The 14,472-nt window shown below is 36.1% G+C and overlaps 1 protein-coding gene across 2 annotated transcripts in view; it reads left to right on the top strand.

Annotated features, from left to right (window-relative positions):
* Positions 1 to 14,472, top strand: part of LOC104851526 (histone-lysine N-methyltransferase SETMAR) — a 74,085-nt gene that overhangs the window by 5,412 nt on the left and 54,201 nt on the right. The window contains exon 2 of one of the 2 annotated variants that reach the window (XR_777235.3): positions 10,532 to 11,420. Coding sequence is in view for 1 of the 2 variants with exons in the window: in XM_010608723.3 (XP_010607025.1) it covers positions 10,532 to 11,314 (783 nt within the window). In the remaining variant the exon portion in view is untranslated. Of the gene's footprint in view, positions 1 to 10,531; positions 11,642 to 14,472 lie in introns of those variants that run through there. The other variant, XM_010608723.3, reaches the window with a different exon arrangement.

Raw genomic sequence — 14,472 nt, forward strand, 5'->3', positions numbered from 1 at the left:
TTTAAAAAAAAAAAAAAAAAAAAAAAAAACTGAGCAAAACAAAAAATATTAATATCAAGTCTGCTGCCTCTGAATTTGAAACACAATTTCCCTTAGTTTTTGAATATGCAAAGTTAAGCATTGTGCCTAGCTTATAAATATTTGAATGGGATGTTAGGTAAATGACTTCAGATTATTTCTAAAAAGAATAAATACTTTTTCAGTATGTAGTCACATATCTAAAAACATGGTTAATCACATAATCATATGTTAAATTAGACTAAGGTTTTCAAAAGATTATTCTTGAGAATAGTCTTTTTTTAAGTTCAATAAAGTATCTTTTTGGTGTGCTATTTTACTGACCTTTTATGAAGGAGAAAATGGAAATACAGGAAAATAAAATTACTTGCATTGTTTTTAAATGGGAAATTTACCTAGAACACTATATTATCCTTTTGAAGGTATCTGTAGCTCATTTGGAATTAGCTACCATTTATAATCTCAGTCGCTCAAGTCCCTATCTTAGATCATGCATTAATTGGAGAACTTTTTAAAAAAGTAAAGTACTAGGGATTTAACCCAGGGCGTTGTACATACTAGACAAAGAGCTCTACCACTAACCTATCCCCCCAATCCTTATCAATAATAGGAAAAAATAACTTTATATCCTTTTAAAATAATATATTTTTTAAAAATATCTCCTCAAAAAAAGATTTGAGATTCTCAATTTATTTTTCATTTTGAGTAAAAATAAATACAATGGGGGTTGGAGGCAGTACTAAGGATAGACCCCAAGAAGCATTGAGCTACATCCCTAGATGTTTTTCTTTTTCTGAAACAAATTTTGAAATCCTCCTGCCTCAACCTTTAAAGTAGCTAGGTTCATAGATATGCACCACTGTGCTCAGTACAAGTGATACTCTCTTTCAACAAGGAATAATATGCTTTCTTGATTATAAAACTGTAGGAAGTCAGATTTGATTTTCAAAGGATTTATCTGTGTCAAGAAAATTAAGAGTTTAATGATTTATATATTACCTTAAAATATGGAATGTTGAAGAGTAAATCAATTTAAAAGAATTCTCTATGAGAAGTTTCACAATGCTAGTACAAGGTCCTGAGTTCAATCCCAGATACCCACCCCCCAAAGAAGATATATACTAAAATCTTTATTTTACTTCATTTACTTCTTAAAAGGTCTAGGTAACCATTTATGTTTCAACATGGAATCTTTGAAAAACAAAGTAGATTTGGGGGAGGGGTTGGTTTTTGGTTGTTGTTTTGAGACAAGGTCTTGCTGTGTAATTCAGCCCAGTCTTGAACTCACTTTGTAGCCCAGGCTGGCCTCAAGCTTACAGCAATCCTCCTGCTTCAGCCTCCCAAATGCTGGCATTATAGGCATGCACCACTATGCATAGCTTAGAAGTAGATTCTGACAAAAACAGCACTTACTGAATTGACAAGTAGGGAATTTTTTGTAAACTTCATGTCTTTATGGCATCCCTGCTAATGACATAAGAACACAAATAGAAAGCTCTTTCACTTTCCACCCCCAAATCACTTTTTGAGCAGAATATTGACTGCCCCCACAGCACTCCCACTCATCACCTTCCTCATCTTTCACAGAGGATGTCAATCTTCCTTCTAGCTCATCACCTGAAAAAGTATAGGGTTCTGCACTTAACAGCATAGATCCACCAAGGGAGTGTGACTACATGCTGTTCAGTGTCTTTCTGAAGCTTGACTGGGAAACATAATGTTAGTGGAGGATTGTCTGAAAGATGTGCAGTGTTAACATTCCCCTAAGTGCTCTCAGAACTACTCCTAAATGAAGGGCCATACAACTGGTCTTATCTAGCTGCAGGGGCTGCATGCTGACAGCCTTTATTAAGGGTCAGAACAAAAATCAGCCTTGGAAACTCCTTTCTATGAAAGAATAGTTTGGAAGAACACATTGGTGAAATTTTTTTCTGGTGTGAATACTGGCGGAAGCCAATGCTACTTCTGAACAGCAAGATTGTTCCTTACAGTGTTAGCTTTACATCTTTTCATATATCACTCTTTAAATTGGCCTCTCTCAGACAGGCCCAAATGTCCAGTCTGCTTCTAATTATATACTTGGTATATCTAAAATCACTGGATTGGCTTGCTCACATTTCCCCTTTTACCTTGTTTAAGCAGCTTTCTGTTACTGTAACAAAATACCTGAGATAATCAACTGTAAAAGAGGCAAGATTTATTTTGGTTCACATTTTCAGAAGTGTCAATCCGTGGTTGGTTGGCTCAATTGCTATGTGGCCAGCAGGAAGGCAGACCATCAGTATTGGGAACATGTGGTACAAGATGGTGTTGAAAAGCAAAAGAGAGACAGGAAGAGACTGCAATCCCAATACCCCCCCACCCTTTTCTTTTTCTTAATAATGGCAAAGTTTTACATTTATTAAAGGTAGGAGGAAAAATATCCCAGTATCCCCTTTTGAGGGTATGCCCTCAGTAACTAAACTTCCTCCCATTAGGCTCCACATTTTAAAGGTTCTGCCACCTCTCAGTAGCTCCAGAGCAGGAACCAACCCTTTTTTTTATGCATGGGACTCTGGGGTATATGTATCCAAACCATAGGATACTTCACTCTTCATAACTATTATTCATTTATTTTACTTCTTTTTAAATCTCATTAAGACCTTTTTAGAAGAAGGAAAGTGTAAACAAATTAGGTCCTATGTGAACAAAAATAATTCTATACGTAAATGTGCTGAACTCCTGAGAGAAACTTTAGGGTTTGAAAATAAGCTTCTTAGCTATGCATGGTGGCACATACCTATAATCCTCACATATGAAAGAGTCAAACTCATGAGGATCATAAGTTTGAGGCTATCCTGGACTACATAGTGAGACCTTGTCTTAAAGAAGGGGAAGGGGCTTATGATGCAGTAATAAAGAAACATCAGGCTACAAACAGACGTTCTATTTTAGCATTTTCTTCTTTGTCCATACTATTATGTAATGTTTTTATTTGTAATCTTTTAAAATGTAATGTTTTTTATTGGTACATTTTAGATATACACAATGATAACATTTGTCATAGGGAATTTATACCTGTACAAGTTATATCTTGCTTCTTTCTTTTCCCATTCCCCTCTCCTCCCTTCAACCCCTTTTCCTGCCCTTATTTGCAAAAGCTTTGTTTCCATTTTTTACTTCTGTTCTTTTTCTTGTACCTTTCTTCCTCTCCTCCCTTGTCCCTATTCTCCTTCTCATTTTAACATTTTATTCTCATTTTTCAGTATCTATTATACATTTTTTAGTGCTTAATTACACTTGAAATTTCTCATGCCAGATAAATAATACAGTATTTAAACATGTGTGTCTTATTTATTTCACTTGAGTATGGTCTCAAGGTGCATCCATTTACCTAGAAATATCTCACATTTATCCTTTTTATGGCAGAGTAGTACTCTACTGTTTACACACACACACACACACACACACACACACACACACATCTTCATTGGTTGATGGGCACAGAAACTGTTTCCAAGATTTAGCTATTACAAACTGTGCAACAGGGCTGGGGATTTAGCTTAGTGGTTCCGCTGCCTGCTTCACAAGTGCAAGGTCCTGAGTTCAGTACCTGGTGCTTTCCCCCAAAAAAACTGTGCAACTATAAATATGGGTTCGCATATGTACCTGTGGTATGATGCTTTTAATTCTTTCAGGAAGATATCAAGAAGGAGAATAGCTGGGTCCAGTGGAACCTCTAGTTTTAGTATCTTGAATCTTCACACTGATTTCCACAGTGGCTGCACCAGTCTACACTCCCACCAACAGTGGAGAAGGATTCCTTTTCCCCCACAGCTCTATCAGCATTTGTTATGGGCTGATTTCTTCATAATAGCCACTCTTTCTGGAGTGAGATAGAATTTCCACATTGTTTTAATTTGCATCTTTCAAATGACCAGTTATAATGAACATTTTTTTCATATATTTATCTGCAATTTCATTTGTGAAGTGTCTGTTCACTTCAGATGTCCATTCTTGGATTGGGTCTTTAAATTGGGAGGAGTGTAATTTTATTTTTAGTTCTTTATGTATTCTAGATATTAGTCCTCAGTTTCAGAAACAGCTGGCAAAATTTTCTTCCCACAGTGTGTCTGTGTCTCATCAGTCTATTGGTGGTTTCTTTTGCTGTGCAAAAGCTTTTTAATAAAATGAAATCTCAGTTGTTGATTCTTTGTGAAATTTCCTGTGTAATCCAGGTTTTGTTCATAAAGTCTTTGCCTACACCTATGTATGTCTTTAAGAGTTTTATTTATTCCATATTCCACCAGATTTAGTGTTTCTGTTTTAATATTTATGTCATGATCCATTTCAATTTTAGTTTAATGCACAGTGAAAGATATAGTTCTAATTTTAATCTTCAGCATGTGAAAAGCCAGTTTTCTAGCACCATTTCTTAAAGAGTTTGTCTTACTTCCAGTAAAGTTATTTAGCTCCTTTGTCAAAAATAAGGTGACTGAGTATGTTTGGAGTTATTTCTACATCCTACCTGTTTGACTGAGCTTCAGGTCTGTTATTTTAGCCACTACCCTGCTGTTTTCATCACTGTAGCTTTGTAGTATAATTTCAAGTCAAGGATTGTGATGCCCCCTGCCTTGCCTTGTTGCGCAGAATTGCTTTTATTATTCTTGGTCTTTTCTGGTTCCACATGAATTTTAAGATTGTTTTCTCTAATTCAGTAAGGTATGCTATTGGCATTTTGATTGGGATTGCATTAAATCTGTTTAACAGTTTTGAAAGTGTGGCTATTTTCACAAGTTTGGTTCTTCCTACCCAGGACAGGGATATCTTTCCATTTTCTGATATCCTCTTCAATTTCCTATTTCAGAGTACTATAGTTTTCAGTGTAAAAGTCTTTTACTTCTTTCATCTTTTTTTTTTTTTTTTTTTTTTTTTTTTTTTTTGGATGCTATTAGAAAGTTTCTCTGCTTTTTATCTCAGTGACTTTGTTATTTGTGTACAGGAATGCTATTGATTGTTGAGTGTTGAATTTGTGTCCAGCTATGCTACTAAATTTGGTTGTCAAATCTAGAAATCTTTTCCCTGAGTTTTTGGGGTCATCTAAATAGAGTATCATCTCATCCACAAATAATTGTAATTTAACTTCTTCCTTTGTTATCCTCATTATTTCTTGTTTAATTGCTGTGGCTAATGTTTCCAGAACTGTGTTGAACAAGAGTAGTTACAGTGGACATCCTTGTCTTGTTCTTGACTTTAAAGTGAAAGCTAAAAAGTTTTTGATATTTAGTATGCTGTTGTCTGTTGGTTTATCATAGATGGATTTTCTCGGATTGTGATAAAGACCATCTATTCCATTTCTGTAGGGTTCTTATCATGCGTGAGTGTTGGACTTTGCCAAACACTTTCTTCATATACTGAGATGATCACATAGTTTTTGTCCTTGGCTCTCTTATTGTATTATATTTATGGATTTGTGTATGTTTTGAACCATCCTTACATCCCTGGGATGAATCCTACTTGGTCATGGTGTATAATCTTGATGATTTTCTGCATTCTGTTTGCCATTATTGAGGATTTTTACATCTTTGTTCATTGGGGAGATTGGCCTGTTGTTCTCTTTTTTTGGTTGGATCTTGCTCTGCTTTTGGTATCAGGGTAATGAATTTCAGAGTACTGCTTCCCTTTCAATTTCATTAAAGAGTTTGAGAAGTAGCACCATTAGGTCTTCTCTAAAATTTCTTGTAGAATTCAGTAGTGAATCCACCAAGACCCAGGCTTTTCTTTGTTGGTAGTGTTTAATTACATCTTCAATTTCATTAACTGATATTGGTTTATTTAGAATTTATATATCTTTTTAATTCAGCTTTGGTAATTCATATGTATCAAGAATCTGTATTCTAGATTTCTGCAGGATTGATTGTGAGTTCATCCTTTTCATTCTTAATTGCATGGATTTGAGTCTTTTCCTTCCTTTTTTGATAAGATTGGCTAAAGGTTTGTCAAGTTTATATAGTCTTTCAAAGAACCAACTATTTGATTCATTGATTCTTTTTATTTCTTGGTCTTTGTTGTATTAACATCTGCTCTGATCTTCATAATTTCCTTCCTTATATGAGCTTTAGGCTTGACTTCTCTCTCTAGAAGCTTGAAGTTCAACATTAGGTTGTTTGCACTTGCTCTGTTTTTCTGATATGGGAATTCACTGCTATAAATTTCCTTCATAGGACTGTTTTTATTGTGTCCCATAATGTCTGGTATGTTGTATTGCCATTATCATTTAAATTGTCTCATGTCTTTGATTTCATCTGTGACACATTTTCAGGAGGGTATTGTTTAATTTCCATGTGTTATGAAGTTTTTGTTGTTTCTTTTGCCATTGATTTCCAATTTTATTGTACTATGATCTGATAGTATGCATGGGATAATTTCATTTCTTAAGCATATTCTGTGAGCTAGTATGTGGTCTGTTTTGGAAAATTTCCCATGTGCAGCTGAGAAGAATGTTTATTCTGATATTCTGGGAAAGAACACTCTAGATATCTACTAAGTCCATTTGTTCAAAATTTTGGTTCAGTTGATATTTCTTTAATGTTTGTGTCTAGTTGATTAGTCTATTTGTGACAGTGGGGGACTGAAGTCCCTCATTATAAATGTATTAGTGTTTATTTGATTTTTCATGTCCATTAATATTTGTTTCATGTAGTTGGGTACAGTGGTATTTGGTGTGTATGTATTTATGATTGTTATCTGTTTCTCTTGGATTGTTCCCTTGACAAAGATGTAGTGACCTTCCTTGTCTCTGTTAATCAGTCTTGGCTTGAAATCCACTTTGTCTGCAAATAGAATAGGTACCCATGCCTTTTTTCTGGTTTCCTGTTGCATAAAGTATTGTTGTCCATCATCTGACTTTCAGTCTATGAATTTCTTTTTTAATTAAATATATTTCTTGTAGGCATTATATTGTTGGATCTTGCTTCTTGACCCATTCGGCCAGTCTGTTTCTTTTGATTGAATTGAGACCATTTACATTAATAGTTGTGATATGTATTGACTTGTCCTTGTCATGTTATTTTTCTGTTGGTTCTGTGTTTTCCCCTCTCTGTTTAATTTCTTGCCTTGCTTGGTGGATTCATTCTGTTTGGTTCATAGAGTTGTAGTCCTCAGTATCTCAGAACGTCCTTCAGAACATTTTGGCATGCTGGTTTAGAGGTCATAAATTTGTTTAGGTGTTGTCATGGAAGTATCTTACTTCTCCATCAATTATGAAAGATAGTTTTTCAAGGTACTCAATATGGGTTGGAGGTGTTTTGGGGTTTTTGTTTATTGTTTTTGTTTTTGCTTCAAATATTTCACTCCAAGCTTTTCTTAACTTGAGGGTTTTGTGTTGAGAAGTCTGCTGTGATTCTGATGGGCTTCCCTTTACATGTAATTTGTTTCTTTTCTCTGACAGCTTTTAATATTCTGTTCTTCTGCTGAATTTCTGGAATCTTGACTATTATTTGCCGTGGTGAAGTTTTTTTATCATAGCTAATTGGATTTCTATATGCCACACTTACCTGTATGTCAAATTCTTTTTCCATGCTTGGTAAGTTTTCTGCCATTACTTCTGTGAACAAAATTTTTATGTCATATGCAGTATCTCCTGCTTTTAAATTGACTGACCTCTGTTCTTATTCTTCTTTGCATCATGTAGCAGCTGTTCAATTGCTTTTTGTGGTCCCTTGCTATTTATAAGAAATCTTTCTTTTCAAGATCACTAATGACAGTCTTATGTTCTGTATCTGATATTCTGTCCTCAAATTGGCTCTCTGCTGCATATACTTTTAATGGAATATTTAATCCCCTAGATATCTGTTTAAATCTGTTTCATGGTTTCCATTTCTTTCCTATGTTGGGCATTCATAATTCCCATCATTTTTCTAAGTGCCTCTATTTTTTTTTTTAATCTGTATATGCTCTAGAGTCACTAACCATGTCTTTCATTATGGTCACCATCTCTGTCATTATCTGAGAGTTTATATCTGATTTAAATTTTTCTAGAGCCTTTTTCATCTGCTTTGTTATTTCTACTGTTAACACTTCAGAGTCCAGGTGAGTGGGTTTCAAATTGTTCCACCTTATTTCCCTATGCATTTGCCTTTGGTGAGCTGCAAGTCTGAGGTTGTGTCTTATATAAGTGTCTTCTCATTTTTTTCTTTCTTTTCTTTTTTTTTTTTTAGTTAAATTCCTGATTTGATGCTTGTAAGCTGCTTATGGCAAGTAGCTTCATTGCTGGTATTTAGAAACCTTAGGAAATGACTACTTCTGAGTGATATCTTCCAAGTGTAGCTTTTGAGTTTTGAGTCTGTTACGAGATCCTACCTCTTCAATTTATTGATGATAAGAAGTTGCTACCTATTTGGCCTAGCCCCTGGTTCTTTGCCATGGCCTACAGTGTTGTATATGACCCTGAGGCCATCTCATTCTTGGAATGCCAGGAAGAACAACTGATTAGAACAGTTATGTCTTCTTGGCTAAAGTAATACCGCCAGCAAGAACAATGGTATCAAATGGAGCCTAGAAAATTACAAACTGAGCTAACTATTAACTTGCCACAAACTATATGAACTAGATTTGTGGTTATATAATAAAATCTAAAGCATCCAGAATATTTTATATAATAAATATATCCTCCATTTTTCAGTTTTTTCTTCAGGTGAGAAAATTTAAAAGGGATTAGGGAAGAAAAATAGAGAAATAGAAAAAGAGAAGAAATTAGAAGTAATGTTAGAGGACAAAGGTAGATTATGCAAACTTTGGGAGACTGGTGAAGAAGACAGAAGGGAAGAAAGAAGGAAGAAATAAAATCAAGACCAAAACAACAAGAATAAAACTAGAAACAATGTTCCCACTTATATAAAAACAAGAGCAGGGCTGGGAATTTAGCTCAGTGGTTCCACTGCCTGCTTCGCAAGCACAAGATCCCAAGTTCAATCCCTGGTACCACCAAAAAATAAATAAATAAATAGAAAAATGTCCACTTCCAGGCATGTCCCTGCTGTTACTGGTAGACATAGTGGGTAGGCAGAACTCAGATCTTAGTTGATTAATCTCAGCAAGTCAGCCTTAGTTTTGTGATGGGGTAATGGATAATCCCAGCAACCTGTACCTTTAGTTCCCCTGAGGTCCAGGAAGATTTCTGGCTGTGAGCCTAGAACCCAATTTGTTTAAGCTGCAATAATCTGTTTGCCTCCTTCCAGCTTTGATTTTAGTTCTTCCTCATTCTAACACTAGGAGCCACTAGATGGTGCCAGCCCACAGCTTCTTTGTTCTCAGCCTCTCTTCAGGATGGCTGGCTGCCAATCATTCTCTCATATGGGGTATCTGAACCCAAATAACTCACCAGCCACTGCAGTCCACTGTGCCCACAGCTCTTTTCCACTGGTGTGTGCTCTGGGATCTCCAGTTATCAGTATGTGTCTGCAGATTCGAGCCTCCCCTCCTATGCACTGAGTCAGGGCTCAAGCAGAAAGCCTTGCTTGTCACCTCCTTCTACAGTGAGGTCTCTTTGTACTCTTCCTGTGAGCTTCAATTCTTGTTTCAGATCCTTGCTGAGTCCTGGAGACCCACTTCCCTCTTCCTGTTACTCACATTGTTCTATTCCAGTGTCTGGACACCAGATCTTGGAGATGCTGTTTCTCTGCTATTCACCTCTCCACCATCTTCCCAGAAGTCCTCAAATGTAATGTTTTAAAAGTACAAGTACATTTAAAACACCAAGAAATATTTTCATATTATCCCTTTCTCATTTAATGAGAACAGAATTTCAGCTGGGCATAGTGTTGCACACCTGTAATTCCATCACTTACAGAGGCTGAGGCAGGAAGTTGCAGGTTTGAGACTCCCAAGCAACTTCATTAGACCATGATTCAAAATACAAAATTAAAAGAAAAGGGTTTGAAGGGAGCCTGGAGATGTAGCTTCAGATGTTCTAGAGTAACCCTAGTTTCAATATTCCATACCAAAAGAGAACAATAGTAATAACAACAAAAAATAGTTTCTTTACATGTATATGATACATCAACAATAAATTTCAATATTATTAAATGCCATTGTTTGGAATTCTGTCCATAACTGATTTATCACTTAAGATGTTCTTATCTCCTAAAAGGACCCAAAAATATATATGTATATTACCAGATGAAGATAAAAGAGATCAAAAACTAAGGATAAAAATCTGAGCTGCTTATAAATATACAGCTCTGACTGTTCTGACATCCAGAGCTAAAAGGGAAACAATGAGTTCTAAAAGTTTAATTTCTGACAAGAGAAAAGCATCTTTTCTGCTGTTATTCTTGTTCAAGAAAACCACAGAATTTTAAATGCAAAACTTAATTATCTTAAATTGGAGATTTCTTTTCCAAATAAAATGTTTATGTTTTGTGTTTTGTTTTATCTTGTTTTTATATATGTTGGAATTAGGAAATGTGCAAGCAAAAAGCTGCTTGGTCATGACATGCTCATGCTAACTTACAGTATTTATATTTTTTTACAGTATACCCCTGATCATGTAGTTGGACCTGGAGCAGACATTGATCCTTCTCAAATGACATTTCCTGGATGCATTTGTGTCAAAACTCCCTGTCTCCCTGGAAGTTGCTCCTGTGTCCACCATGAGGAGACCTATGATGATAATTTGTGCCTTAGAGATACAGGATCAGAGGCACAGTATGCCAAACCTATTTTTGAATGCAATGTCCTGTGCCAGTGTGGTAATCACTGCAGAAACAGAGTGGTCCAGAAGGGTCTCCAGTTCAACCTCCAGGTGTTCAAGACACATAAAAAAGGCTGGGGACTTCGTACTTTGGAACTTATACCAAAAGGAAAGTTTGTCTGTGAATATGCTGGTGAAGTTTTAGGATTCTTCGAAGTACAGAGGAGAATTCACTTACAAACAACAAATGACTCAAATTACATTATAGCCATCAAAGAACATATTTATAATGGACAGATACTGGAAACATATGTTGATCCTACCTATATAGGAAATATTGGAAGATTCCTTAATCATTCTTGTGAGCCAAACCTGTTGATGATTCCTGTTCGAATTGACTCAATGGTTCCTAAATTAGCACTTTTTGCAGCTAAAGACATTTTGCCAGGTGAAGAACTCTCTTATGACTATTCAGGAAGATACCTTAATCTAAGGGACAGTGAAGACACAGAAAGAACAGATAATGGGAAACTAAGGAAACCTTGTTACTGTGGTGCCAAATTGTGTACTGGTTTCTTGCCTTACGACAGTTCATTGTTCTTGGAAAAGCCAAACATCAATTAGGAAGGAAATTCCCTCTCACTGCCTTCCTTAGTGGCCAGGAATAAGAAGGAACCAAGCATGTGTGACCTACCTGCTTCTGGGTTCCCTTCTGCAAGTAATTTTCCAGGTAATCCTGCTATGTGGTAAGCAGTTTGCCCCTCCCTGTCTTGCCTCTGCCTTATTGCATAAATTTAACTCAAGAATGTGGCAGAGACTAAATTGTCCACAAATATCATTTCTCTCCTTCTGTAATAGAATTCTCATTTTGTTCTGGGTATATGACTACCCATAATACTTGCTGGGGTTTTTTTGTTTTTGTTTTTTTGTTGTTGTTGTTTTTTGGGGTTTTTTTTGTTTTGTCTTGGCTTTGGTTTTTTGAGACAGAGTCTCACTATGTAGTTGAGACTGACCTGGAACTCACTACGTAGCCCAGGCTGGTTTTGAACTCACAAATCCTCCTGTGTTTTGTCTTGGCTTTGGTTTTTTGAGACAGAGTCTCACTATGTAGTTGAGACTGACCTGGAACTCACTACGTAGCCCAGGCTGGTTTTGAACTCACAGCAATCCTCCTGCCTCAGCCTCCCGAATGCTGGGATTACAGGCGTGCACCACCACGCCCATCTAATACTTGCTGTTTTAATTAGACTGGCTAAGTGACAAGTGACTTAGGCTCTAGCTAATGAGATATAAGCAGAATTACTATGTCCTTAGTGGAAATAAATTGCCCTTCCTTTTTATGTTTAAGCTGAAATGCATACATGATGGCTAGAACTTGGGTATCAATCCTTATTTATCATTTGTTTCTAAACCTCAGTTGAGGAAAAAGATATGGTAAATTATCACTTCTTAAACCTTAATAATAACCATCAATAATGAAAAATATAACCATAAAATGAGATCTGTGGTATTTTTAATTTATAATTAAGAGTTAGAAAAGGAAACATTGTAAAAATTTTACCATCACTTGGCATTACTCCAAACCTATGCTTCAGAACTTAGACAACCTCACTTCTTCATATATAAATAGTAGATATACCCTGTCAACACCACAGAAGGAGTTGAGAGTTTTATAATCCCATTTAAACTCTGCAGTAGGAAAGGTTTCTACCTGGCTTCCTTAAAGCAAGGATGTTGCAAAAATATACTTTCTGTGGATGTTAGACATTTTCAAAGAAAAAAATTGAGTCCCTATAGAATTCTTTAATAAACAATTCCATTTTTTCTGTAATAAAGTTAAGCCCTGAGGTTTTGCACTTAAAATTAAACCATATCCTAAGTATATTAGTGTGTGCTTTGAGTGAATAAAATGTATGGTATGTGAATTATGCTTCAATAAGAGTGGGTTTTTTAGAGGATGTTAGGATTTATATGTTCATATAACATTATCAGGTATGATTCTTGAACAAAAGATAGAGTACTCATAAAATGCCCCAAACCACTGATACACAGTGTCAGAATATTCCTTCAAGCCCATTATTTTTCCTTGGCAACCTTCCAATTACTTTGATTTTTCTGAAACTGTCCAAGTGTTTTAAATTTCATATAAATACATTTTTACATAAAATTATAGGTGCTTAAGGCCAATTCTTAAGAACTGAACTCGGGACCTTGCACTTGTGAGGCAGGTGGCAAAACCACTGAGCTAAATCACCAGCCCAACCAATTCATTTTTAGAGGCATACTTTAAAAAAAAATAAAATTTCAAAATTTTAACAGAGGAGAATGTCTTGCTCGTTATTTCATTGCCCTCTTTCTAGAAATATAAAACTCATCAAACTACATTTTGTTTTATGAGTCTTAAGATTATTTTATGATAATAAACTGAAACTCAACTGTTACAGGGTTACACTTTCAAAATAGTCCAGTTGAATTTTTAATGAAAAATGCCTGTCAGCCACCAAGTTGGGTTTAAGGCTATTCTAGAAAGTCTGTCCTGGATCTTGAAAAGAGCATTGATACCAGGGGTATCTAGTGTACAAATGGTGGTCACTTTCCTCTAGGGATTTCTGTAAACATAAGAACTAATCTGGTTTCTGAGCTCCTTTTAGCCTCTGAGTGTTGTGTTGACCCCATTATTCAGGAGCCAGTTCATTTATCATTTGCTCCCAGCATGCCAATTTCTGTCCATTTACTACATGTCACTTTTATTGGAATATGTTTGCAGTACATAATAATTACATTCATCCAATCCAACTTTGTGTAAGGCAATTTGTACCCCTCATTCCAAAATGGCCTTTCTCACAAGTTCTAACAACTGAGCTACTTCAGAAACAATAAGGAAATGGTCAGAATGGAAATGTTTGACTCACTGGTTCTGTAACTATACTTTCCTGTAGAGAATGAGGAAAGGGACATTACCAGGATCTCTGCCATGGTTCCTGGCCTGTGAGCCACCACAGCACAAGACAAAGTCAAGAACAGACAGAAATGAGACTTAAAGTGGAGAAGCTGAGTCTTGGGTCCTGGTCAGTGCCAAAGACAAAGGCCTCAACTACATCCAGTGTTTATTACATGCAGTCATCAGAAGGAATAGGGAGCAGAGTATGCTTTGAAGGCATCTAGTGAAATATTGCCAAACACCTGGCCTGATGGCACCAGACAGGGCTGTTAGGGAGTAAGCACTGTTTATCTTGCTTGGATAGAACAAGCTGGTACTGGGACTGGGTGCAATTATCACACAACCCGTCAGGTTAACAAGAAGCCATAATTCAGGGGAAAGATTTAATTGGGGTCATGCTGACTTCAGCTGCATATAAATCAGCAGAGCCCATGTCACTTTACATATCAGGGCCAGGTTTCCATGGCAGCCATTGGTCAGGGGGCTATACTTGCCCAGTCCACCAGCTGACATGACCATTTGAGTCATATGGAGCTTCAGTCTGACTTCTGATGTAAGACAGTATAGCTGAATTATGGAAAGCAAGAAGCAGATGCCACTCATAAAGCTCGAATACTGGGCAGGGATATCTGCCTCATTTTCTCACTTCCTTTCATTCTTCTTTATTGAATGTCAAAGTTGATGATTCAGGGATATTCATAGATGACAGTTTTCCAAGCAAAAATGTACATAAGTAGCAATCTCCATCTTGGTGCCTCTGCTAGAAGGAAAACAGACTGAAGACTAATGGAAATTTTTTCTTCGTGCACTAGTTTATTTATTTATTTTTTTTTTGTACCAG

The sequence above is a fragment of the Fukomys damarensis genome, unplaced genomic scaffold, assembly GCF_012274545.1.
Source record: "Fukomys damarensis isolate Sample0158 unplaced genomic scaffold, DMR_v1.0_HiC HiC_scaffold_28, whole genome shotgun sequence".
NCBI classification, from domain to species: domain Eukaryota; kingdom Metazoa; phylum Chordata; class Mammalia; order Rodentia; family Bathyergidae; genus Fukomys; species Fukomys damarensis.